Below are 27,471 nucleotides of genomic sequence, written 5' to 3' on the forward strand. Positions count from 1 at the left end.
GACCAAGTAAATGGTTATATAAATCTGTAAATACATTTTTCTAAGCATGTCAGATTAGTTTAGGAATATATATCTACATATATAGATAACCATTCACAGATTAGCAGATTTCTATTCCAATACCAGAGCAGTTTCTCTTCTCCTCAAGCATTTATTCAGAGCGCCTTTTGGCAAGGCAGATGGCATAATCATTGACAGCTGTAAAGAGGCTGGCCATCATTAAAACAAACACTAAATACATGCTTCTAGACAATTCCTGGAAATTAAAGCATGTAAGTAGAAGGAAGAATAGAACATGGGCATTGAAAATGACTAAACAGTTTATCCGTATTTCATGCCTTTGGGAGAGAAACTGATTTTTTTTTCTTTATAGAAGTGATATGCTTAAAGTGCATCTGAATTCAGGTAATCCTGCTTGTAAGTTACTGCAGAGACTGTGGATCTGATCTAGTCACTGCTGCACCCAGGCCTGGTGTCAGCACTTGGTATGGTTGGGAAACAACTGGGGTCCAGGTGCCACGGTAGGGCTCTTGGGGGCTGATGCTTTGCCTGCTGAAACCTCGCCACCAGTCTCCACCTCCTCTGGGTGGTGGCAGAGGTGCTGTGATTGTCTGAAAAATACCCATATGGTTGCCATATTCTATGCTCCACAATGCAAGGAAAACCCACTGTCAGGCATTGTATTATGGGGCATGGCAGCTGTTTGAATCCTTTCCAGCAATTACAGTGCCACTGTTTCTAGCTAATCCTGCTAGTCCCGAGGAGGAGGAAGTGGTTGGCAGCAGCTCTAGGAATACCACTACAGACAGTGGGCCCAAATGACAGCAAGGGGTGATCTGTGCTGGTAGGTAACCCACAGAAAGTAGTAAGCAGAGGGCCCATCCAAGCCTGAGGCCGCACAGGAGTATTCAGCTAATCATTCCCTTGTCTATTCTAGGATTGTATGATGAGCCTTTCACATTGAAGGGATGGGGAGCGCACCACAAAACACACCCACCCACCCCAAAATAAAACACCTGGTACTTTATCCTCCATTTTGTATTAAGCTGTCAATATACATGTATTTGTATACAAGCAGCTTAATAATGAGTTATCCTGGGTAAGATGGTGGAGTCAAAACAAATGGCCCAAACTACACAATACAGTAATATATGAACATATTTAAATGAAGAATATGCTTGGATCACCGTGAGTATGACAATATCAGTAATTTAAAATTGTTGTGAAACCGAAGAGCAGTACCCACCTTTGCAACTGATACATTCCCCAGTATCAATCCACAACACTTGCCTTTCATCAGGGATGGTATTTCTGCCCCACTGTGATGATTTGCCCTGAGGATATCTCTTTACTTCCTTCTATATAGGTAGGTAAAGGTGAAGGGCCCCTGACCATTCAGTCCAGTCGTGGACAACTCTGGGGTTGCATGCTCATCTTGCTTTACTGGCCGAGGAAGCCGGCGTTTGTCTGCAGGCAGCTTCTGGGTCATGTGGCCAGCATGACAAAGCCGCTTCTGGCAAACCAGAGCAGCGCATGGAAACACCGTTTACCTTCCCCCTGGAGCGGTACCTCTTTATCTAATTGCGCTTTGATGTGCCTTTGAACTACTAGGTTGGCAGGAGCAGGGACTGAGCAACAGCTCACCCAGTTGTGGGATTCGAACCGCCAACCTTCTGATCAGCAAGCCCTAGGCTCTGTGGTTTAGACCACAGCGCTACCCGAGTCCCTTATATAGGTAAATAGGTAAAGGTAAAGGGACCCCTGACCATTAGGTCCAATCGTGACTGATTCTGGGGTTGCAACGCTCATCTCGCTTTATTAGTCGAGGGAGCCGGCGTACAGCTTCCGGGTCATGTGGCCAGCATGACTAAGCCACTTCTGGCGAACCAGAGCAGTGCACGGAAACGCCGTTTACCTTCCTGCCGGAGTGGTACCTATTTATCTACTTGCACTTTGACGTGCTTTCGAACTGCTAGGTGGGCAGGAGCAACGGGAGGTCACCTCGTCGCGGGGATTCGAACCGCCGACTTTCTGATCGGCAAGTCCTAGGCTCTGTGGTTTAACCCACAACACCACCTGTGTCCCGCCATATAGGTAAATAGTTGCTATTAATTCCTTTGGTGAAGAGGAAAGTGCTACACTTAAACTGCCCTTTATCTCTGTTACTGGGTGGCCTGTCCCACTAAAAGGGACCCTGGTTGTCTGGGTGTGACGTGTTTATTTATTACAATCTGTGCACAGAACACACAGTGGTGCAGTTTTGATTTTTCTAAGTATCCAGTGCAGGACCAGCCAATCCTTGGACAAATACATAGCCCAAAGATGCAGGCATCAGATCTCAGCTGTTGTTTCAAAATGACATCTTATTCAGAGCAGTCATTTGTTAATGTCCATTTGCATCCACAAAAGAAGGACACCCTCTGACAAAGGCAGATGTTTTGCAAATCAAATTATTTTACCTTGCAGGCAAAGATGACTCAGTTGCCAGAGGCAGAGAAAGAAAAGATAGCTGAGCAAGTGGCTGACTTTAAGAAAGTCAAGAGTAGACTTGATGCAGAGATTGAAATATGGGATGATACCAGCAATGACATCATCGTTCTGGCTAAACGGATGTGTGTGATTATGATGGAGATGACAGACTTCACAAGGTAATTATGCAGGATTTAAAATACATACATACATGCATACATAGAGCTAGAAGCAATTGTCACGTTCAGAGTGGAAAACACAAAAGAGTTTATAATGACAGATGACAAGTGAGTGTCACAACTAATAAAACTGAAAATTGAAGTATTCAGTGTGAAATACTGAAATGCCAAGCCGTTTAAACCATCATACTGTGCTTGCCTTTAGGGGAGAAAAAGTGATGTTTATCTTTGTCCTTTTTGTTTTCCTTTGATTTTACTTGAGGTTATTTTCTCTCGTTGATCCTTTTAGCACTGTTAAACAGTAAAGTGACCTAATGGGATTGAAGTCCTGTGGTTATGAAATTAGATAAAAACAGAAAAGCTCTTGAATGTGTACAGCATTTGTTCTTCATTGTGAACTTTGGGCCTATCTATGCTAGAAATTTACATGGTTTTACTACTTGAAATGTCACAGCTTCATCAAAGAATCATGGATATGATGATATGGAGAGGGAGTAGATCCAGGGACAACAATTCCCAGTGTTCTCTGGGAATGTTATAGGAATTTAAATTGGTGGTGTAATGCAGCATTTGTGTTTCTGTACTTATGTCTGAAATATTGGAATTTTCTATAATGCTTTCAGGGTTGGGTCTACTGGTCAGAGTGCATCCAGTATCCATTTTTGCAAACTACACCTTTGCAGGCATTTTATTACCATTTAGTCAACTTTTGGATAAAAAAGATTAAAGACCTAAAGAAAACTAAAAGAGTAATAATTATATTCTGGCTGGAAACTGAAACTATTGATAGAGACTACGAGATAGACATACAGCTGCACAGGGAAATCTCCCTTTTCCCGGATCACTGCAGCTCAGTGTTTAAGGCTATGTCCCGGACTTGCTTCGTAACACATAATGGTAAGGATGCTGTGAATCCAAGGACATATCTATACAGTATTGTGAAACATGATGTTTGGCTTGGCTGATAAGCATACATGTTGGCAGAAATGTTGTAGATACAGTGGTGCCTCGCAAGACGAAAATAATCCGTTCCGCGAGTCTCTTCGTCTAGCGGTTTTTTCGTCTTGCGAAGCAACCCTATTAGCGGCTTAGCGGCTATTAAAGGCTTAGCAGCTAAAAGGCTATTAGCGCCTTAGCGGCTTAGAAAGGGGGGGGGGAGCGAAAAAAATCACAAGACTCGCAAGATGTTTTCGTCTTGCGAAGCAAGCCCATAGGGAAATTCGTCTTGCGAAGCGCATCGAAAAACGGAAAACCCTTTCGTCTAGCGGGTTTTTCGTCTTGCGAGGCATTCGACTTGCGGGGCACCACTGTATGGTTTTTATGGAAATAAATGGGAGCTCTTCCATATATATAAGGGCTTTCATGACCCCCTTCCTAATGCAGCCTCCTGTGTCACTCAAACAAGACTATTCTCAAAAGCAGGGGGACCACTCCAGGAGAATTTCCAAACAAACAAGATTTTTAAGATGTTACAGTGTGTTCTGCTTTGTTTGAAAAGTGGTATCCTTGTTGTGGTATAACATCTCAGTTCTTCTGTCAAGCAAACTTAAAATAAGCTCTTGTTTAAAACAAACAAAATCCCACCCTTATCTGCCATTATATTTTGAAATTTGCAGTTTAAAACAATAGTATCAGGATGCTTCCTCAAAAACCCTTTGGCACAGGAAGACTTTGAATCTCCCTACTACTGGTTCTGTAACTGTAACTGTAACTAAAGCAGACTTAGAAATGAAATGGAGTGCACTTCACAGCCACTGTTCATTTTACCAAGCAAACACTGACTTTCACTGGCCTCTCATAAAAAAAGTAAAGGACCCCGACCGTTAAGTGCAGTCATGAACAACTCTGGGGTTGCAGCGCTCACTTTGGTTTACTGGCCGAGAGAGCTGATGTTTGTCCGCTGACAGTTTTCCCGGGTCATGTGGCCAGCATGACTAAGCTGCTTCTGGTGGAACTAGAGCAGTGCACGGAAACACCGTTCACCTTCCCGCCGGAGCGGTACCTATTTATCTAATTGCACTTTGATGTGCTTTCGAACTGCTAGGTTGGCAGGAGCTGGGACCGAGCAACGGGAGCTCACCCAGTTGCGGGATTCAAACTGCCGACCTTCTGATCGGCGAGCTAGGCTCAGTGATTTAGACCACAGTGCCACCCGCGTCCCTCCTGGCCTCTTATACATAGGATTAAATAAATGCCTGCAAAAACTTTTACTACCTGCTCTCTCTGATCCATATTAACAGGTCCTTACAACAAGGGAACCTGCAAATCAAGTACTCCCAATCAATGGAGAAATATATAAATATAATCTTTTAGTTGGACATAAGAGGTCGGCTCCAGCTAAATTGGTAAAAAAGTTCCAATGATGTCAATGAGAATTGTGCAATTAACTTAGTAATATACTTTTCATTTAAATTGTGACTTTCATAAGTAAGCTGGACCAAGAAAATAAAAGCTTGTTCACTTTATTCTGCATAAGCCATATGGATTATTCTCAGGAAAATAAACAGAAGCAAATAATAATAATAATAATAATAATAATAATAATAATAATAATAATAATAATAATAATAATAATTTATTATTTATACCCCGCCCATCTGGCTGGGCTTCCCCAATATTCCAAAAGAATATTAAAATACTATGATACATCAAACATTAAAAGCTTCCCTAAACAGTGTACAATCATGTCAATGGTGAAGGCAGATGGTAGAGTAGTGTTGGGGGCTGCAGTCCTGAAGAGTGGAATTCCGAAAGCAGCAGGTATGAAACGGAGCAAGAAGAGAATTTCCTAGTGGATGTACCATCTGGATCACACAGGATTGAGAAAATGCATTAGTTTAACGCACACTTTGTATACTTGGATAATTTTTTTTTAGAGCTATAAACCAAAACAAAGAAGTCAAAGTCTTCCCTCTTGAAGATATAACCTGCATGGCTATTGGGGAATTTGAAAATATAGTTGAAATGAGCCTTTATACTGTTGTACACCACCCCAATCTGAGTGGTGCAAGATTACCAAACATTCAAAAAGGAAAGATATAGTAGTCATAGGGGACTTAAATTACCCTGATTATCTGTTGGGACACACACTTGGCAAGAATGTAAGGTCCAACAAATTCCTCAATTGCCTTCTTCATTTCGCAGAATGTGGAAGAAGCATCAAGGGGGTAATCTCTCTTGGACCTGGTCCTCACCTACAAGAAGAAACTAATCTATAAAGTGGAAGTACAGGGAATCTTGGGAGGAAGTGATCACATCCTCTTGGGATTCATTATACACCGGCAAGGTAAAATTAAGTACAGTTGCGCATGCACTCTAGACTTTAAGAAGACTGATTTCAGAAATGAAGCTTACAGAACTACTGGGTGAGGTCCCTTTGTCCGAAATACCCAAAGAGAATGGACGTCTGAGATGGACGGGAGTTTCTTAAAGGTGAAATACTGAATCCACACAATTCCAACAAGAAAGAAAGAAGAGTGAGAAGCACCTAAGAAAAACGGTGTGCCTGCATAAGGAACATATAGATGAGCTGAGAAGAAAGAAGGGAATGGAACAAGAAATGGAACAAAGTAGAAATCACGAAGTAGCCTACAGTTGTAGGAAGGTCAGGCAGGCCAAAGCTCAGAATGTACCCTGGCTCGCAGGGGCTTGGATTAGATGACTCTCAGGGTCTCTTCCAACTATACAATTCTATGATTTTATTTTTCTAATTGGCAAACTTATTATGGAATTTCTTGTTGGACATCCTTTGCCTGTCCTTTTTACATTGCAGAGGAATTGCATTTGTTTTGCTGAACTACTATTTTATAAATATTAGGGAAGAGCTATCCCTCCCTCTTTCTTTATTAATGTTTCAAAAACAGTTCTTTCTCTCTTTCACCTTTGGTTCTGTTCTAACCTATTCAGGTAGGTTCTCCGCTGGTGTGGGGACACCCTAACCTAGTTTCCTACTTTCTATTTCTATTCATGATCTCAGTTTAACATGCATAATTGAAATAAATGTTATGTACAAAGCAAAGTAAACAAGTAAATAGAACAAGGGATTATTTGGTTTGCATCTTGATAAACAGGATTGAGAATGTCAATTTGCTTAGGTTCACTTATGTAAATATACTGGTTTGACCTTAGCTTCCAAACAAAATTATGCCACTAGGGATGTCAGGTGTTGTCAGGAGATGTTTGATGTCCTACAGATGAATCAAGTACAAGAACAAAGAGAGTAGCCAATTAACAATACAATCAGTGCCTACATTTCTCTCTCATTTCTTTTAGGCAAAGGCTATGTTTAACAGTACAATCCTATGCATGATTACAGTATGCCCAAGTGTTTTCAAAGCAGCCTACTTCCTAAATTTGCTTATCTTTTTAATATATTTACCTATGCCCATAACCAGTGCTTTTGCCTCTTTGGGAAATATATCCGTTCTACCTTAGCTGAGTATTAAACATAATTTCAAACAGAGCTGAGGGGAAAGGAAAGTGGGGAGGAAATTTAATCTAAAAATGCTCTCTACAACAGGGATGGGGAACCTGTGGCCTTCCAGATGTTGCTGGTGCTGATGCGAGCTGGAAGACTACAGATTCGCCCTTGCTATACATCATGGGTGAGATTATCCTGATAATGGACTGTTATCTTGATGAGCATTGTTGTTGTTTTTATAAGGCTGCTGGGGGATACAATAGGCGGATAGTTTCCCTCACTTGAGAGATGCTGGCTGAGTTATTTTGATAGTGTTAGTGCAGAACAGTGTTCCAACGACAGAAACCCATTCCTTCTTAATTTAGTGGCTCTAAAGTCTCTTTTTATTTGATTGAAGTCTTCTGCCTAGGTGGCCCTAGAGCAGCTGTCCATTACAACATTGTTCCTATAAAACAAAATGGGGAATGTGTGACCTTTTCACGAGGCAGTTGTTTGGTTGATTGTTTCTCACAGGGACAGAAAATGTTTTGTGTCTATCTTGCCTTTACCTTTCATCATATTGAATGGTCCAGACATCATCTAAATGATTGCTGGCTATTTAAACTGGTCACTTACAACATCTGTGTTCTAATCCTAGTGGGAATAAACATTTTCATGTGTAAATAAAAGTAGAAATAATGAGTGGACAGGAACTGTTGGGCAATTTTTTCCCTCCTCCAACTATCCCTAATACAAAAAACTGTGTTCTCTACATTGCTCCAGATCCCTGTGTCTGCTAGATTTAATGTGCATCAGTTTAATAGTAGTAGTACTACCTGACTTAAGAAATATACCTTCTGTATATCTTATCTTTTTGAACTACTGACCTGCAACAAAATGTTGCAGTGTGGAATGCTGCTGTGTAGGATTGTGGGTGGTTTTTTGGTGTGTTTTTTTTTGGGGGGGGGGGTTACGTCTGTCATTCTTGGAATCCCCTTATGCACCAGTGGAGAACTTTTTGCCCTCCAGATGTTTGCTGAATTACAACTTCCATTATTCCTGGCCGTTGGCTAATGGGAGTTGCATTTTTGCACAATGTTTAGCAGTAGCTAAACACTGGAAATAGATGCAGTGAATTATAGTTGGGAGTTGACTCTATTATAGTATAACCTGTTGGACAAAGTCTTCCACCACCTCATGACTTGTTAGATTTCTTTTCTAAATTAAAAGAATTTAGATCTAAACTCTAACATTAATTTTTTTAAAAAATAATGATTTAAAATTAAAAGCACATGTGAATTGAAGGAGACAATTGAATGACATTGGTGTGTATATTCACTCTCTGGTGTTTGCCTTTCCCTGAAAAGGTCTGGATGATTGAAAATATATTTGAATTCCCAAAGAGGAGCATCAAATGCTGTTTGCAGTGCGCTGGCTCCATTGTGTCATATTGCAGCAGGATTCCTAGTGCCAGTGCATGGGGTCAGAGTAAGAGGTAGAAATAATCAGCACTCTGTCCCACACAGAGATGTCAAGATGACCTTCCTTCCTTCCAAGGTTCTAAAGAGCACAGCAAGGGTGAACTTACTACTTTTTCAATGGGGTTTGCCATAAAGTCCCAGAACGTAACTGAGGAGTAAAGCTAAAGAGTATGAGGATTTTGAATTAAAACTTACGGAGCCACAAAGAGTGGTTTCCACAGCTGGAGAGATAAGCAGTTGGTTAATTTTAAAAAGCAGCCAATCTCTTTGGCTATGGGAACTGCGGCATGATACAAGGCACAGGCTGTCCGCGCAAATCACTTCTTTGGATCTGTGCCCTGATAATTTATTAAGGACAGGGAGGCCATCTGTATGTAGTTCCACTAAATGAATTCTGGCATATTTTGTTTCAGATACAGTACATTTATTTTAAATTGATTTTTTTTGCATACCAAATAGCATCGTCTATTATTTATATTCTAAAGCGAGCCTGCCTGCACAACTTGTTGTCATGTACCAAGCTAAACACAGCCCACCAGATTGTTGCCTGCCGGAGAACCAGTAGGCCTTTGCTGTTTGCCCAACGAGGCAGAGATTGGGGGCAGGGGTGGAATTTATCAAGCACCTAGAATCCCACAATAATGCCTAAACTTGATGGGTCACAAGTAGTAAAGTTATTTTTTTAAAAAAAACACCATCTTTTGGAAGCACCTTATGCCTGCACTATGCCTCTGTGTAGTATAATATTCCTGTATGTTCATAGGGTTCAGTGGTGTGTGTGCACATGGGTGTGCCTCAGCTGTGCGAGTATTTGTTGCATGTACGAATTCAACAAAGAATGTGTACATTGACACAAAGAAATGGAGAATGTGCCTAAACTAACAGCACAGCACAGGGGATTTTGTGCATTTTCTCTGCCTAGGCATTTTGCATATTGCCTGGGAAAAGTCTAAAATTGATGTGGAGGCTATTCATATTACACAGGCAACATACAAAACATTTCAGATAAATTTGCATTAGTTGGGGTTTATCCATCTTGGCTGAGTATTGAGTAAATTGTCTTATGATACTTTAAGTTTGTACACATTCTTCATATGAATGTGCACAATTGTCAGTTGTTATGCAAATTTATTTGTCAATTCACACTACCCCCTACATGGTGCTATCTAAAGTTTCTGGGGCTGCTTATGATGATAATTTCATTTATACCCCACCTTTCTTCCAAGGAGTTCAAGGTAACGTACATGGTTCTCTGCCTCCTTATGACATAGATTAGGTGGGTGATCCAAGGTCACCCACACAATGAGCTTCATGGTCAAGTGAAGATTTGAAACCCGGTATCCCAGCTCCTAGCCTACAATTCTAACTACTACACCACAATGCAGACAAGAATATTAATCACTGAGCATAGGCAACCCCTCTAGCCGCTGGGCTCTATGGACACAAGCAGAACTAATGTATGGTACCCTTTATCTATATTATTAAATTTTGTCATATCAAATGATTAAATTAAAACAGTGCATTAACCTTCAATAGAAACACATTTTCCTGATAGGTCAGAAGTAGTCATGTGCAAAAGATAAATGTAAAATATTTTGATAAGTGATTGTAATGTATAATGAAAGATATACATATTTGAAAGATGAGTTACTGAGGCATTAGCGACCTAGAAATGTGATTAGACATCCATATTAATAAACACCTGTCACTATTGCATAACAGATGTTCCAAGAACATATCAAATGCAAATTCACGCGACTCCTTCACTGTGCGGTTAATTACATTACCTATCCTGCAATTTATTTGTTTTTATTTTGTTCCATTTCGGTTGCTAACTGTGGATTTATGAACGAGGGAAGTATTTTAGGAAGTTTTGGAACTTGTTCTTGCAGCGGGGTTTAAACATAATTCTGACACTCATCCAAATTGTGCTTTTTTTGTTTGAGCTTAGTTCTAAACTGAACTTGCTCTTTCAGAAAAGATTTATGCCTCTATGCTGTAGGTGGTATCCACACCCTTGGAAATGAGTTTAGCCTATTTAGTCAACTTACCCAAAGTGAGTAAGCTGTTTAGTAAACAAGGAGAACTCAGGTTTGCTGGAAGTCTATATTGTTTTAACAACAAACCTATCTACTCAGAAACAAGTCCAATTGAGTTCAGTGGGGCTTACTTCCAGGTAAGTGGGCAAAAGACTTTAGACTTCAAAAAATCTTTTAAGCGAGTTCCATGTATGGTTCTACTCAGGCTCAAGTCACACCACATGCAGTTAACATCTTACTGCCACCTTACTGGCTTGAACCAATGTACTGAACACCAGGGATTAAATATCTAAATTTAGGAGTGTGAAGGTGGTGTGGGATGCTTAAGATTCACCTAAACCTTGCGGGTGGCACTTCTTAGAACCAGCTAGCTGTGCAAGTAGGCAATTTCTGCAGTCCTTGTCCAACCCCACATTACCAGGAGAACATAAGAAGTGGGCTCAAGGAAGCTTGAGAATTTAAGATTAGAGGAAAGGACTGAAGAAGAAGAAGAAGAAGAAGAAGAAGAAGAAGAAGAAGAAGAATTTTTGTTATTTATTCCCCACCCATCTGGCTGGGCTTCCCCAGCTACTCTGGGCAGCTTACAGCACATTAAAAAATTGTGAAAGATCAGACATTGAAAATTTTTCGATACAGGGCTGCCTTCAGATGCAAGCTCATAATAAAAGTATTTGGGGGACTGGAATACTATAGCCAATTAAGATTCTCACTGCCATTGTGGCAGCTGCCTGAGCAAAAGCTGTGTGATGGGAGCTGTCCTGATCTCCTCCTATTATCTGTTGTGTCCTTGAACTAGGGTGGGGAGCTCATAATTGGAGAGCAAAAGCAGAGGTGTTGGTTCACTCTCATGGCATCAGGGGTAAGGTGAGGGAGTCCTTTGATTTGTTCTAGAGGAGAAGGAGTAGATGTGGAAGTCCATCCCCCGAGACTGAAAGGAACTGTTTGTTAGCCATCTTCAAAATCTAAGTGGTGGAAAGGTGGGTTAATCTGTTAAATAACTAAAATTCTTAATATATTTTACTTATAAATGAAATCAGCTGCCTTAGGAACAGCAAAATTTATTTTTCTAATGCTTTTCTTGCTCCCCTTTATCTCCCATATATTGATTATTTGTCCTGGTTTAGATCGTCTTTTCATTAGATATTGGTGTAGTTAAGTGGGAGGATGAAAATCTGGCCAATTTGGTACATAGGTAAAAAACATAACAAAACCCCAACCTCAGGTGTTTTCAGCCATGAGGGGTTACCAGGACCAACTGTGACTTTTCCTTTCCTAAAAAACTCTAGTTTGATAATATGGCCTGGGAACCCATGGCCCTCTAGAAGATGTGGGATCACAACATCACGAGGGCCACATGTTCCCCATCCCTGTTTCAAAGTATAAAACTGACTGTTCAGCAGGTGCTATTAGCACCAATGGCAATAATCACAGTGCAATCTTGTTCCAAGGGTGCATTATTGGCAGAAACAACGATGGGCACCAGAGAGTAGCTGCTGATTAAAGCGAAGCTGTAGCTTGCAAAACCTGCACTTCCCCCCATAAAGCAAAAGGAAAGAGGAAAACTAGTGTTCTTGTTGGCAGTATACATTGGTTGTATATAATGATAGTTGTTTCTTATAATTAGATAGATAGATAAATAGAGTGTGCAGTATTGAAACTAGCGTAAGTTATGGTCCAGCCCAAAGCTGTGCACCATTAAGGCCCCCAGATTTCAATCCGAGAGATTTAAAGAGTAGAATTTAAATTATCTCATTAAAATATGTGGGACTTCAAAGTGCTGGGCTGACTTGTGCTCTTAGCTATTAAAAAGAAGTCAGAAAGTCACCTGTTGGATATTCTTTCAGTACAGGAGTAGATGACTTACTTGATCATAGGCTGTTCTTGCTCTATTCTAGCAAAATTATGCTTCCTAGGTATCTGTCTTTACTGACATTATTTTGTTGCTGATGTTATTTTAGCATTATTTGCAAAACACATCAATATACCATGTCAGGGTTTGTTTGTGCCTCTATGACACTGGAAGCTGATTCACATAATCTTATTTTTCTGTGGCTGACTAGAGACCACAGAAAAGAATTTTGTAATTCTTGCTGAACAGATTGGGCTCGTCATTCCTTTAGCCAACTTATTATTAGAGCTGAGTTTGACAGCTGAGAGAGAATTTACTTGCATGCAAAGGATTAAATCTAATTCTAAATAAATAAACGTAACAGCATATATCCAAGTCTCTTGCAAATTGCACAAGCAGTTTTGATACTGGGTTTTACATTGAAAAGCCACAAAATGATCTTAAAAGCCAAAAAGATTAAGTTCAGAACTCAGCAACCCACTTACAATATTCACACCCCCTGCAGTATCACAATTGAAGATAATAATCGCTTTCTGTATTTTTCAGTAGAGCTGGTACTCTCCCCCCCCCCATCTTTATTTGGCAATTAATGAGGGTTGGATAAAGCTTTTACGATGCACTCTTGCTCCCATGAGCATTCCAGAAAATGTGGTGCTAAGAGGCTGCAGAGAGCTAGAAGGTTTAACTTTAAGGGCAGGAGAAATGTGGCAAGGCCAGGAAGCTATGAAGAGCTTCACAATAAAAATGAGCAACCACAACACTTTAGTTAAAGCCACGCCATACATTTAAAGCTCTGAAACCTGAGAAACCAGGGTTCAAATCCCCACTCAGCCATGCAGGTCACTGCCAGGATTTGGGCCAGTCACTGCCTCAGGTTAACCTACCTGACAGGGTTGTTGTGAGGAAACAAAATGGGAGGGGAAAGATCACATGTGCTGCATTGAGCTCCTTGGAGGGATGGTGGAATATAAGAATAAATAACAATATAAATTATACTTGCATTTGTGAGGCTGGGATAGTAAAGTATGGTCCAGGGCACAAAGGTACCTTTCTGGCTGGCAAGACGTGGGCATGAAGAGCAGTCTTTTCTCTCTCTCCTTCAGATGGATGGGGCAAGGGGCATGCTAGCCAGTTTCTCTCCCATCCAGGTGGGCGACATCAGCATGAGGTCACTATGGCCAGTTCCTCCCCTTCAAGCAGGCATCATCAACACAAGAGCAAATGTCCTCAGTGACCGGCGAAATGCCTGTGGGAAGAAGGCAAAGCTGAGTGCATACTGCCTCCGATAGTGGAGGTAGAGCATAGGTATTGATAGCCTTATCCTCTATGAGTACTAAAGAATAATAACAATAATAATAATAAACTTTTTTTTATCCCGCCCTCCCCGGCCAAAGTCTGGCTCAGGGCGGCTAACATCATGTATATAACATTGGTATAAAATCAAACAATAATTAAATTACCTCCTAAAAACAGGTCAAAATCAAATTAAAGTCTAATTAGATGGCTTTCCGTAGGGTTAGGGTTGGGAACAGGGTAAAAGAGCAAGAGAAATAAGTAAGGAAGATGGTTAGTGAGGGAGGCAGCACACACTGAGGAGCAGGATGTGGGAGTAGAAAGAGAAGCTATGTCGGAAAGAGCACCAGTGCTCCTCTTTTAGAAGTGCCACTTACTCCAACTCATAGGGAACCTAGGGGAACCCCAACAGAAGAAGGCTAACCCCAGCAGCTTGGAAAGGGGAAAGAATATGGCGTAGAATTATCCACAAACAGACTGAGACAGGGAGATTACTAGAAGCTGCAGAGCAAAAGTAAATGTGATCAAAATAAAAGCATAACCAGGTAAAAGTGAGGGAGGAGTAAAATAAAGAGACAAGATATAGAACATGAGGGTTATGATTTGGGAAGCAAACCCTGGAGGAAACAACCTAGAAATAGCAGCAGACATGAGCTCAGAGCAACAGCACCGTTTAGTAATTGTTTTCCCACCGCACCCGAGTTCTCCTGACTGCGTATTGGCCGAGTTGTGGCATCCTCCAACAAAGCCCTGTGGCCTGGCTTCTCTGTGTGAGTCACACTCTTGCGTGATGGATTTGCAATGTCACTTGGCCAGCATGGGGCCAATCAGTGCGCTTCTCCTTCTACCCAGCCCCCTCTGGCTTTAAATTGCTATGTAGCTTTGAATCTCAGCCTCAGGGCAGACAGCTATGATACAATATTAAAACTTAATTTTGTTTGCTTTCTATTTTGCTTTCGTTAACACAATGTCTCAAATGAAGTTGAGCAAAGTGGAGCAGAGAGCGCTCCCTGGCATTTTTGCATGCCTAATGAAACTGAAACTGCCCTTGCCTACAGGCTTCTGAGGCAGCTAAGTTGAGCTCAGTATTTTCAGACAAGAGGGAGGGAAGGGCTTTCCTCACAGGAACAGTTCTCTTCCTCTTTCTCACAGCAACAATTAATTTTAATTTTTGAATTCTATACAGTTAGCTGTGGGAAGTGAAGTGCAGCCAGCTATCCTAAGGCTTAAACAACAACAACAACCCAACAGGTTAAATAAAAGGTGGGATGACACCTTTTTCATAAAGGCTCCTCCATCTGCACAAAAGTTTACAGCCATGTCTTCCTCCAAAGATTCCTGGGAACTGTAGTTTGTTAAGGGTGCTGAGAGTTGTTAGAAACACCAAGTCCCCTCATTTCCTCTTCCCAGGGAAATTCCCAGCATTATGATGACGTGTTATTTAAATTGTTGTTAAATTCACCAAATTGAATGTTTAACTGAGTAACATTATACACATACATGCATGTATTTATACTGTAGTCTGTGGATTGCCTTTGGTTTCCAGAAGCCATCTGCAATATATTTGCGCACTATATTATTATTATTATTATTGTGACACTTGCTATCTTAACTCTGAAAAATCTCTCACTACACATTCACAGGTGAGTAGGGATGGTAGCAAATTCCATCAGAAAAGGGAATGAGAGTGGAGATTCTCACAGTTCAAATGTTTGTCCATGATGAGGAATGGAAATCACGGAAGCCAATACAAGCAGTCTTCACTATCGTGATTCTTTAGTGTGCAAACATTACACAAATAATTGTGTTATTTTCTACATTGTGTTCCCTGTTGAAATGTATTGCATTTATTTATGTAATTAATCACATAAGTTTCAGCCATAGCTGACAGTGAGATCCATTAATGTTTTTAATGGAAGCTGAAAAGTAGCAGAATATATGATTCCATGGCAGAATGGAAATAATGCCCTCCTTACATCCCTCCAGGAGGGTCCCTATTGCCATCTTGAAATACTGTGGGGGGGGGGGGGAATCCTGTGGCAAGTTAGCTGGTCAGTAACATCTATATTATCCAATGTTACAACTGTCTCAGTCATAAATACAGTTTAATAGTGTTGACCAAAAATATTTAAAAGCAAAAGGGCACACTTATAACATTTTCTTGCAATTGCTGAAGTCATTTGAGTAACAAGATTAGAAGCAACATGATGATAAAAAAGGCAGGTCAGCTGTTTATAGACCATCAGTTATAAACATGCTGATTGCTAAATTACATTTAGGTGTATAATTTATTTAATCCAGATAACTTCACTTCATTCTTTCAGAATAAATGCTCTCTTTCAAAAATGCTACTTCTCTCTAGAAGGGTGCCTTCCTACCTGACAGAGATTGCCCGTCTCACAGTAGGAGTTTGTAAATGTTGTGCAGGCCATGAATTGCTCTCTTTCATTCTCATTCATGTTAAAAAATTAGGAGAAAAGCATTCATTTGTTTCTAACCACTTTTTATTATTATCAATGCAAAAATATTTGTTTTTGCAGTTTTCAAAAGGCATATTAGACACTCCAGGGATTCAGATTAATATAAACTGATCTTCTGTTTCATTTTGCTACCTTGTGCTTGAGATGAAGAACTAATTTCCCTCCTATGTCTGATCTTAAAATAATTTTAGTATAGTTCAAATTGTAATCGCTGTTGGTGTGCATTACTAAACTCACTTATTTGGAAATAAATTCAATTGAAATCAGTAGGATTTGCTTTAAGGTAAATAAGTGTGAGCTGCAAACAGAGTGTACCTTCAGCATGTTGACATAGAAAAATGAACATATGAATTTAACAGAGGATCATATGCAGACTCTCATAACACAACAAGCCATTTTTATATGTGTTCTTATGTAGCTTGATAAAACCTGTGAATGGGCTCCCTCTTCCTTAGATTTTGCCCCTGTGGTCCCTGATACTGGTGATCCACTGCACAAAAAAGGGGCAACATTTGGAAAAGGGTAAAACAAAAACAAGGGTGGGGATGGGAAAAGCACCTCTCCCATGAAGGCCCCCCCATGGGAAATAACAAGCTCCCCTCACTTGGTTTTTGCCCCTGCAGCACCTTATTTCCCCACTTTTCCATTCCTTTAAGGATGGGAAATAAGCCACATGGGAAACGTGTGATTTTAATCCATGCCTCAGAATTTTGAGGTTTACAAAATCTCACTTCCCCTTTGAAATTTGGTACATCTTTCCAGATCAACAGAAGTATCAGAAAACATTTGTACACCTGTTCCTCAAAATGGAAGATTCAAATGGGGTGGGGGGAGAGATCAAGCTATTCACACACTACAGTGGTGCCTCGCAAGACGAAATTAATTCGTTCCGCAAGTCTCTTCGTCTTGCGGTTTTTTCGTCTTGCGATGCACGGTTTCCCATAGGAATGCATTGAAAATCAATTAATGCGTTCCTAGGGAAACCGCCTTCAGACCAGGTCCGGGGACAGTCTGTCCCCGGACCTCTTCTGAAGGCTGGGGGGGGGGGACAAGGGCTTTTCTTCCCACCCCCAGCATTTTAAAAAACCCTGGGACAGCGGAGGACTTCTCCGCTGTCCGGGGCGATCTTAAAATGCTGGCGGGCGGCATTTTAAAATCGCCCCGGACAGCGGAGGACTTCTCCGCTGTCCGGGGCGATTTAAAAGCCCCTGGGAAGGCAGGCAGGGGGGACAAAGACTTTCGCCCCCTGCCCGCCTTCAGAAGGTGTCCCCGCCCCCCCTCCCCACTTCGGAACAGCTTTCCGAAGTGGGGCGGCTGGGGCAGGTGTTCCCCCGAGCGCTTCTAAAGGCGGGCGGCGGTGAGGGAATCCCTTGGCCCCCCGCCGGACTTCAAAAGAGCTTCGGGAAGTCCCGCGGGGAGCCAAGGGATTCCCTCACCGCCGCCCGCTTTTAAAAGCACTCCGGGGAAAGCAGCGAAGTGCGCTGCTTTCCCCGGAGTGCTTTTAAACGCAGGCGGCTGGGAAGGAATCCCTTGGACCCCCGCCGGACTTCAAAAGAGCTTCAGGAAGTCCCGCGGGGGGCCAAGGGATTCCCTCCCAGCCGCCCGCATTTAAAAGCACTCCGGGGAAAGCAGCGAAGTGCGCTGCTTTGCCCAGAGTGCTTTTAAAAGCGGGCGGCTGGGAAGGAATCCCTTGGCCCCCCGCCGGACTTCAAAAGAGCTTCGGGAAGTCCCGCGGGGGGCCAAGGGATTCCCTCCCAGCCGCCCGCATTTAAAAGCACTCCGGGCAAAGCAGCGAAGTGCGCTGCTTTCCCCGAGCGCTTCTAAATGCGCTGCGCTTCCCCGCTGTCCCAGAGATTTCCCTATGGGCTTTCGTCTTGCGAAGCAAGCCCATAGGGAAATTCGTTTTGCGAAGCGCCTCCAAAACGGAAAACCCTTTCGTCTAGCGGGTTTTCCGTCTTGCGAGGCGTTCGTCTTGCGGGGTACCACTGTAACTAGGAAGCATAAATCAGAGGCACCCTATTACCCTATTACGCTAGAAAAGATAATTTTATGTTTAACTGTTTTCAGGAGTTTTAGTTAACCCAGCACAGAGCAGACATAACTTCATATTGGATGGAAGGATGTGGAAGTTCTGTTGCCCTTGAATCATCCTTTGGACAATTTCCAGTAGGCGCCAATAGAGATGTGACGGCCCAAGTTAAAAATACAAAAATGGGAGGAGTCAACTCCCCCATTTTTCTTGTCCCCCCCCCAACAAAAGTTTTCATCTCTCTAGGATCCAGAAGTGACATTAATCTTTCTTGAAAACTGCAAATGGCATGCATTTGTTTGGTAAACAAGTTCTTTCCAGGATTCAGCTCAAACCCCACCCTTTTCAGGTACAACTGCCAGGTCCAGTCCTAACCCTTCACCATCCATATCAATTGCCGAGTAAAAAGCATTGTCCCACCTTGCCACATACATTTAGTCCATCCAGTAAAGCTGACATTTAACCAAAACAGAGGTCTGAAATGCCCATCAAATACTTCTTGTGTGTCTGCTTCTAAGCCTGCCAGACTCTGCCCCAAGGCCCATTTAGTGGCCAGGGTATAGGAGTCTGCTATCTTTGTCATGAAAATAAATGCTCACGAGGCATTTGTCTTTTCAATGACAAAATACAGGCACTATTTCGAAACAGAAAAGTTGGGAATAGCTGACAGAGTTATTTACAGAGGAAGAAGGAGAAGTGCAGGTATGTTTATTTATTTTGCAAGCCTTGTTGAATCCTGAGGGAGTCACAGTGAGATCTAACAAAGATAAGAGACATTGAGCTTGAAACCAACATGAAATATCTCAACGTCTGTATCTGAAAGAAAGAAGCACTGATAGCAGATGATCCCGGTAGGAAAAATTGCTTTAAATGACAGAACATATTCAACTAGCAAAGTGTTATATTTAAAGGGTTTAATGTCAGTGAGAGTTACATCCCTCTGCAAAGGTTATTTCTAATCCTTTCCCACTCCTGTAGTTACATAGTCTAGAGTGAACAGATCTCTATCTAGACTTAAGTAGCTACAATTGCCAACTGCACATCAGGCACAATCTAGTCATGATTTGAATGGTTGGGGTCAAATGGGTGTCTTCCCACAGAAAGAAGGGCATTCTTAACTGAAACAGGGGGGGACAAATTTTTCTCTCCCCTGCCCCTAAAGGTCTCCCAATCCTCCAGATCAAATTGGGGGGCTGCAGGAGGGAGAAGGGATAACCAAAAATTGATTCCTTGCCCGGTCCATTGATGGATAGCTACCCTTCCATTAGCAGAGCAACACCCATTTGATTCCACCCCTAAGGCTTAGTCGTTACTTAACTTATGCCAGATTTTGCCCATTGTGTTCACAGAATTTTCACAAACTTGAATGCTACTGACTTTAAACAAATAAAATAAAATTCACACCTTTTGCCTTTATTACTCCCACACTTTCCTATAGAAGCCTTTCCAGTGTCTCTTTGGCATTTATTGTATCCACAAGTAAGAGAAAAAACAGATGGACCATATTTTGGAGTGAAGCAGAAATCTCACCCCTCAATAGTTTGCCTATATCCTTCCCCCCTTTCCCACCTGTTCATTTGCACCTGCCAGAGTCTCTCCCCTTGTCTTTCCCACTCCCCAAATTAATTGCATTTGTGAAATGGTTGAGTCACAATGGTCTGTTTCTAGGTAGAAACTTCGTATGTAATCTTAATGCTTCAGAGCAATTGGCAACAGCAGAATGATATTGCTTAAATATGGCCCGTTTGTGTTTAAAGTTCATCCTTTGAATGGCCACTCATGGATCATAAAAAAGAAAACATTCTTCATTAAAAAAGGTACAAAAATGTAAAAATTTCAAGTGCTGATATATATGTACAGATGCAAAATTAGAAATAATTTAAATTGAAATACAGGAATCTCACCATAGTGAGGAAGAGATAACCCATGTGCCTGCTCAGTCTGCTATCCAGGAATGCCACCTGCCCATGGGCTACTTTTAGATCCTGCTGTTCTTCTTTCGTATGGTTCTTTAACTCTAAACTGGACTCGGACCAGACAGCCCCTTGAACAGAGGAATGTCCTCTGTAAAGTAGGACACCTGCCCACCCTATTCCTGCTCATTCATTGTCTCTGCCAAAAATAGCAAGGTGGAAGAAGCGAGAGAGAAAGCAGCAGTTTTGAAAGAAAGTGTGTTTCTAGGTCCATCAGCTATTTCAGTTTATAAGAATTTACCCCTAGCAAAAGTATTATTTACCTACAACTAGCTGGTGGGGGGGGGGAGAGAGAGAGATCAACTGATGAAACCTTTTGCAGTTAGAAAAAATAATTCTTGTTTACTAAAAGTTTTCAAATTCCTTTCAGATTCTATTTCAGCATGCCTTACAACACATGCTGAAATACAATACAATTTTTCTTCATTGACTTTGATTTAAATTGAATACATCTAACAGTTTTTTAAAGGTTCTCTGTAGCATTTAATGCAAATATATATTAGTTAAAAGTTGCCACATCTTTTTCTTTTCTTTAAAAAAATATTTTTAGGAGTTCTGAAGTTGTATTCACAATATGACAATTTGAATGACCTTTAAAAAAACAAGCACCCAAGATAATGCAAATCTATGTGTAATACAAAACCAGAATATTCTGAGGGCAATATGTTACTTAGTAGGAAATGTACTGTTCCCTTTTATTCCTTCTTCTCTCTTAGTGGCATTCAAATCTATCACACTGTGACTAAGAATTAGGAAAATCAGTCTTGGATGAAAATCAAACAAAGGCCCAGTGCAGAGGAAGGATTTAGCTTTAGAAAGTCCTTGGTCTACTTCACTTGAGGATGAAAAATGAGCAAGCAGAAGCACTAGGTGAGGCTCTCAGCTTGTTCCTAAGCTGTCTTTGTAAAAATGACAGCAGAGCCTGCCCACCTATGACGCAGGTGAAGTGCCAGCCTCAGGTGGTGGAAGTGCAAGAGGTGGTGCTTCATCCGTGCCGCCACCAAGGAGGCATTCCAGTGTGCATTGCCACTCATCTTCCCTACCCCCAGGCCAAACGCTCTGGCTCCCACTGAGTTCAGCAAGAGCCAGGACATTCATCTATGCTGTTTGCCACTCGGCACTCTGCAATGCAGGCAACACCTAGGGGAGCACTCTCTGGCTCCTGCTGACTTTGGCAAGAGCTAGGGTGTGGTGGTGGCAGAAGGGAGGCATGCTTGGGCAGGGCCAAGAGGTGGCAATTCCCATTTAGCCTGAGTTGACAAAATGGGGCAGCCACCCCTGAATATCAGATAGGTTGCGGGTCTCTAGGGCCATGATGCTGATGGGATCAGGTAAGTAGGTAGCAGAGGATGAGGACAAACCTGCACTCTCAGAAACTGTTGCTGCTGCTGTACTAGGAAGGAAAGAGCAAAGTACACAGTGGACCCTCTGGATACGAACTTAATTCATTCTGGGAGTCAATGCACAACCTGAAAAGTCCGCAACAAGAAGCACTGCTTCTGTGCATGTGTGTGGTGCGCTTCTGCGCAGAAACCTGGAAGTATACACTTCTGGGTTTGCCACATTCGCAACCTGAAAGTTATGTTACCCAAAGGTAACGTAACCCGAGGTACCACTGTAGTTCAAATATAACTAAATTTAACATAATGCCACAGTGATGACCTAAGGGCAATAGGGACAGGCCAGGAGCTATTCTATTGGGTCCCCTAGAAAATGAAATTATCAGGCTATGCTTTCTAAACTTTATTCCTGGTGACGTCCAGGGAATCATTACAATACTTGCCTGCATGAAATGTAAGCTGCATTGTTTGCTTTTGAGCAGAACATAATTAGAAAGGTATGATCTCTTTCCCCTCAATCAAAGCGTTGAATGGCTAAAACCAGATTCTACTGGATAATTTATAATTCACTGTGAATCTGTCTCCGGGAGCATTCATTTATTAGAATAATTGAAAGTGTGGCATTTGCAGAATGGTTCTTCTTGTGTTTAAGATGTACTGTTCCTTCATTTCTAGATTTGACCAATTTAAGTGTAGATGAGTGGCACTAATAGTCACATATTGAGGTAAACGTGGCATGACACGGGACTGGGAAAATGTCACATACAGTGGTACCTCAGGTTACAGACGCTTCAGGTTACAGATTCCACTAAACAAGAAATAGTACCTTGGGTTAAGAACTTTGCTTCAAGATGAGAACAGAAATTGTGCGGCGGCAGCACGAGGCCCCATTAGCTAAAGTGGTGCTTCAGGTTAAGAACAGTTTCAGCTTAAGAACGGACCTCCGGAACAAATTAAGTTCTTAACCCGAGGTACCACTGTAATCACTTACTTATTGATAATTTCTTGCACTCAGTTACCAAAACTTCCTATGCTCCCCGAGATGCCATTTATAGATTTCCACAACTTTACTGAGGATCAGACCAAGCCATTTTGCCACCTGAGAAAAGTCAGGACCCACGACCACCGCACCAGCAGCTATCACTTACTGCAGACGCTGCTCTGAAGCTGCCCTGAATCTTATGAGACGTTGCCAAAGTGTGCGGCCTGGCAGCTGCCATCAACAGGAGGCTGAGTGGCAAGGGTTGCCTGCAGTAGCTGGCAAGGGGGTGCCCTTGCTCTGGCAGCCTAGCTGGTGGGTTTGTTACACTGTCCCTTTCCAAGTCACGTGGTCAGCATGACTAAACCACTTCTGGCGCAACGGAACACTGTGACAGAAACCAGAGCGCACAGAAACGCTGTTTACCTTCCTGTCGCAGCAGTACCTATTTATCTACTTGCACTGGCTTTCTTTCAAACTGCTAGGTTGGCAGGAGCTGGGACAGAGCAACTGGAGCTCACCCCGTCACAGGGATTCGAACTGCTGACCTTCTGATCAGCAAACCCAAGACTCAGTGGTTTAAACCACAGCGCCATTCATGATAAAAGTGGCCCAGAGCACACACATCTCCCGCAAAGCACTCTTTCCTCCAGATCAGATCCAGGCGAAGAGAAGGTGACAACGTGCAGACCAGGAAGACAGGGCAGCTCTTGTCACACTATTACTGCCCCAGACAGCAGTCTTGATGGCAGTTTTAATCCTCACAGGAAGGAGCTTTGATGGTAGTGGTAGCATATATGCTAAGGTAGGAATTGTGCCAGTGTGACTTCTGGAAGCGGCTTGAGATATTTTAAAGTAAAACAACTGCCTTTTGATTGGAAAGGATTGGATGGCTATCAATTCAAGAAAACAATGAAACATATTGAACACAGCTTCAGTAAAGGAATTTTTTTTAGAAAGCCAGGAAGAAGGTTTGCCTTTAATTCTCAAACAACTGTTCTCTAGTTAACTCCAGTACTGCAATTAGTGATGTGAGGTGAGAATATTCTCTGGAGAATATTCTGGAGAATGTGAATATTCTCTGCTAGAAAATTCTCCGGAGAATATTCTCCACAAACTGTAAATTCTAATGTGAGAACCAGTTTTGCAATCCACATTAAAAAAATCTAGTAAATAAGAAGTCAATCTGTGATATTGCCAGTTTAAGTAATGAATAATGATTTTTTGATCCAGTTACATTACTGGACATTGTGTCATTCACCATTGGCAGTTCTGAAATGTGAGTTACAGAAAACTTTTTTTTTTAAAAAAAAGTTTTAAAAATGCTATTCACTTAATTTGATGAACATTTGAATTTGTATGTATTTCAACAATATGTAATAGCCCTCCCCCCCCTATTTTGGTGTGACCTTATTCTTAGCAATTCTATATCCTTGGCCATATAGTGTGATTTTTTTTTTTTACAGTAGCTTTAATGCTTTATACACTTAAAAGTCCCTAGGCCTAGGCAATTATGTGTAACAGCATGGGAAGTGGCCTTGAGTTAAACAGTTGACGTTTCTATATTTTTATTTAGTGCCAGTAACTGGTTTTTACGGTGCCATTCAATGGTACAAGGTGCCATTTACCAGAGATTGACATACGGAAATATATTATCATATAATGATAATATATTTAATGTTAATGGCTTCTTTTTTATATGTATGCATATAGTTTTGTTTATCAAGCTGTGTTTTAAGTCACCAAAACAGTTATTAAGTGTTAGAGCTATTAGAAGCACAAGATAGCCTATTACTGAATTTACTTTTATCAAACTTTTAGCACTCCAATTGTATTCTTTGACTTGTCCTATAACATGTACATGTTCTAATAGAAGAATAAAATACGATTAAACTACTGAGTTTCCTTATACCAAACCTTAACATGACAATTACTGGTGCCATCACCCTAGAATGGTCTAACTTTAACTATAAAACATGTTTTACTGTTTAATTTGATACTTGCAAGTGACAAGTAGGTTTGTACTTATGTATTTTCACTGTTTCCTTTACTAAACAACAAGTTTCCCTATATGTCAACAGTGCTGACCTGCAAGAAAGTTTTCTAGATTCCCCCCACTTTATATCAATTTTATTAGTGTTGTACTGAAAATACTGTACCGTGTATATATGCTTATTAAAGAACGTACTCATGTAGCGGACCTGAGGTTTTTTTTAATATTCCTTTTACTTTAAAAGCTACATTTAATACATACACAACATAATTAGAATTCAAAGCTGATGGTAAATATACGTCATTCACATTGAATTTTCAGTTTCAAGTTTGGTGCAAAAAATCAAAGAATGTGAATTCACTGCATTGCCCCATTGAATAAAAGCATCTGTACAGTTTTTGGTTGCCATCTGAACAAGTTTACCCATGAATAAACATGTATATTAACTAATTTTCAATGCATTAAAATTATATCATTTTCAATGCATTAAAATAAGTATTCTCCTATTTTAAATGAAAATTCTCTAATATTCTCATTAATCAAGAATATTCTCAAGAATATTGTCCAAAAGATTATTCTCAAGAACTTAACATCACTAATTGCAATACATACTTAATTCATTATATTAATTGCTTTTCTTTTTTAAGGGGTAGAGGCCCACTGAAGAATACATCAGATGTTATTAATGCAGCAAAAATGATCTCAGAGTCAGGATCAAGAATGGATATGCTTGCAAGACTAATTTCTAATCAGGTATGTATTTGAACACAGTAGTTAACACAGTAGTTGATGAATACAACTGTTATCATGCTTCATACCTTCATATTCTTTGTATTTGTGGCTCCCTTCATCTAAAGTCTAGTTTCTGTGTCAGAAGAACACCTAAGAATTATCACAGCTGGCAAACTGTGGCATAGTAAACTATTATACCAGGAGTACATAAGCCACATCAATATTTGCCAATGAACTGTCTTGGTCAAATGACTTTAAAACCCTGTCACTCCTTTCATAAAATTTTCCATTGTTTCACTGAGATGTTACCTCAATGTTACCCTACTTTTTCAATTGAATTATTATAAGCTGTACACTGGAATTGATGTGCAGTTAAATTAAAATGGACGAAGAAATGTCACATTAATTTATTTTCTCTTATATCAGGCAACAGTGGGTGCGTGATTTTGGGGGGGGGCAGGCTGTAGCCATGGACATGCTATGTTCTCTGATGGTGAATTTGGGCTGACCCAATGCAAAGATCCTGAGGATCCATGTGGATCCATGCTTTGTAACCACATTTTTGCACCATTGCAGCCCCAGACAACAGTGGGTGCGTGATTTTGGGGGAGGGCAGGCTGTAGCCATGGACATGCTATGTTCTCTGATGGTGAATTTGGGGGTGACCCAATGCAAAGATCCTGAGTATCCATGTGGATCCATGCTTTTTAACCACATTTTTGCACCATTGCAGTCCTAGGCAACAGTAGGTGCATGATTTTTTGGGGGCAGGCTGTAGCCATGGACATGCTATGTGCTCTGATAGTGAATTTGGGGTGACCCAGTGCAAAAATCCTGAGGATCCATGTGGATCCATGCTTTTTAACCACATTTTAAGTGGGGAGGGAAGGAAAAACACAGAAGGGACAAGGAGCACGGAGAGGGGTGTGCAGAGAAGCAGCTGGCTAAGAATGCAAGAGTGGGGTATAACAGGAGGGAGGAAAGGAAGGCAAAATTTTTTCCCCCACCCACCCACCCACCCACCCACCCACCCAAGCCAGCCAGCTCTCGCTCTCTCTCTCTCTCTCTCTCTCTCTCCCCCCCACCTGCATGTTTTCCGGCTGGAGCACGGAGAGGAATTAGAAGGAAGGATGCTCTGCTTTCCCCTCTTCTTGCCTGGAGGGGAGGGGCTTTCCCTGCTCTTTGTTCCGTTTGAGCAAACACAGCAACGAAACAGAGGAGGGTGGGCAGTAAGACCCTGAGGCAGAATGCAGGAAAGCAACAGCTTCCTCTTTTCAGGTTTCCCTTCTCCTAGACGCGCGATTTGATTTTTGCCTGATTTTTGCCCCTCCACTGTCGGCTGTCGGCTTCAGGGACCACACATTCACTCAATAACACGCACAGACATTTCCCCTTCCTTTTTAGGAGAAAAATCTGCGTGTTATAGAGAGAAAAATACGGTAATTAGGAACCAATGCAATTCTATCAACAGTGGTGTAATGTCTCGGCAGTACCTTGCTGAAACAAAAAGTCAAGCAATTGCAGTTTGCACCTTCCGGACCAACATTAAGGGCAGCCCCACAATTCAGTAATCCAGCCTTTAGGTTACAAGCACATGGATGTCTGCAGTCAGGCTATCCCAATGGCTTTAATTTTCTTACCAGCACTCACAGCTACTGAGGTTACCTAGGCCTCTAGCAATGAAGATGGATCAGGGGCACCTCCATACTATGTACCTGCTCTTTGAGGAGTACAACTCCCTCCAAAGCAGCCAGTTAACCAAATATCCATACGTGGAATCCATGCACCCAGTGCCTCCATCTTGCCAGGATTCAGAGTCAGTTTAGTGGTCCTCCTCTAGCCCACCACCAAGTCCAGGGGTTACAAGGCCTCTCCTAATTCAAATATTGTAGAGAAGTAAAGCCAGGTGCCCCAGTGTACCTTGTGTGTTTAACGAACATGCACTTCTCCATTTATATAAAGCTCAGGACATGAACAAAGCCGCCGCCTCTGCTGATGCTGAAAGTTAACCAGGCTAAGGGAGAACAGCTTAAAGCAGCCAACCCAGGGAAGGAAATAGGTATCCTTCCTCTCTTCCACAAGCTTATTTTGATATATGCAAAGCAGTATTCCCATGATTTACAGGCAAGCAGGGACATGCTTAGCATGGTCCATAGTTTTCTGATGTGCTGTTTTCTAAGCATTTCCCTGTCCTCACCTTGTGAAATATCTGCCCTAGTCCAGCAAATGGGTGCAA

General features: G+C 41.6%; 2 protein-coding genes and 1 long non-coding RNA gene across 14 annotated transcripts in view; 1 reads left to right on the plus strand and 2 right to left on the minus strand.

Moving 5' to 3' along the window:
• Positions 1 to 27,471, plus strand: part of CTNNA3 (catenin alpha 3) — a 559,480-nt gene that overhangs the window by 518,219 nt on the left and 13,790 nt on the right. For all 5 annotated transcript variants that reach the window (XM_081190844.1, XM_081190843.1, XM_081190842.1 and 2 more), the window contains 2 exons: positions 2,467 to 2,648; positions 25,151 to 25,256. In XM_081190844.1, the coding sequence (XP_081046970.1) occupies positions 2,467 to 2,648; positions 25,151 to 25,256 (288 nt within the window). The remainder of the gene's footprint in view (positions 1 to 2,466; positions 2,649 to 25,150; positions 25,257 to 27,471) is intronic.
• Positions 1 to 27,471, minus strand: part of LOC308585315 (uncharacterized protein) — a 472,994-nt gene that overhangs the window by 9,886 nt on the left and 435,637 nt on the right. For all 8 annotated transcript variants that reach the window (XR_014007225.1, XR_014007226.1, XR_014007227.1 and 5 more), the window contains one exon: positions 13,417 to 13,662. The gene's annotated coding sequence lies outside the window, so the exon portion shown is untranslated. The remainder of the gene's footprint in view (positions 1 to 13,416; positions 13,663 to 27,471) is intronic.
• On the minus strand, positions 23,823 to 24,949 carry LOC308585388. Its single transcript, XR_014007360.1, has 2 exons — positions 24,812 to 24,949; positions 23,823 to 24,313 (listed from the first exon to the last, which is right to left on the minus strand). It is a non-coding gene; the product is annotated as an uncharacterized lncRNA (long non-coding RNA).

Source organism: Podarcis bocagei (genome assembly GCF_964188305.1).
Source record: "Podarcis bocagei genome assembly, chromosome: 4".
NCBI classification, from domain to species: Eukaryota; Metazoa; Chordata; class Lepidosauria; order Squamata; family Lacertidae; genus Podarcis; species Podarcis bocagei.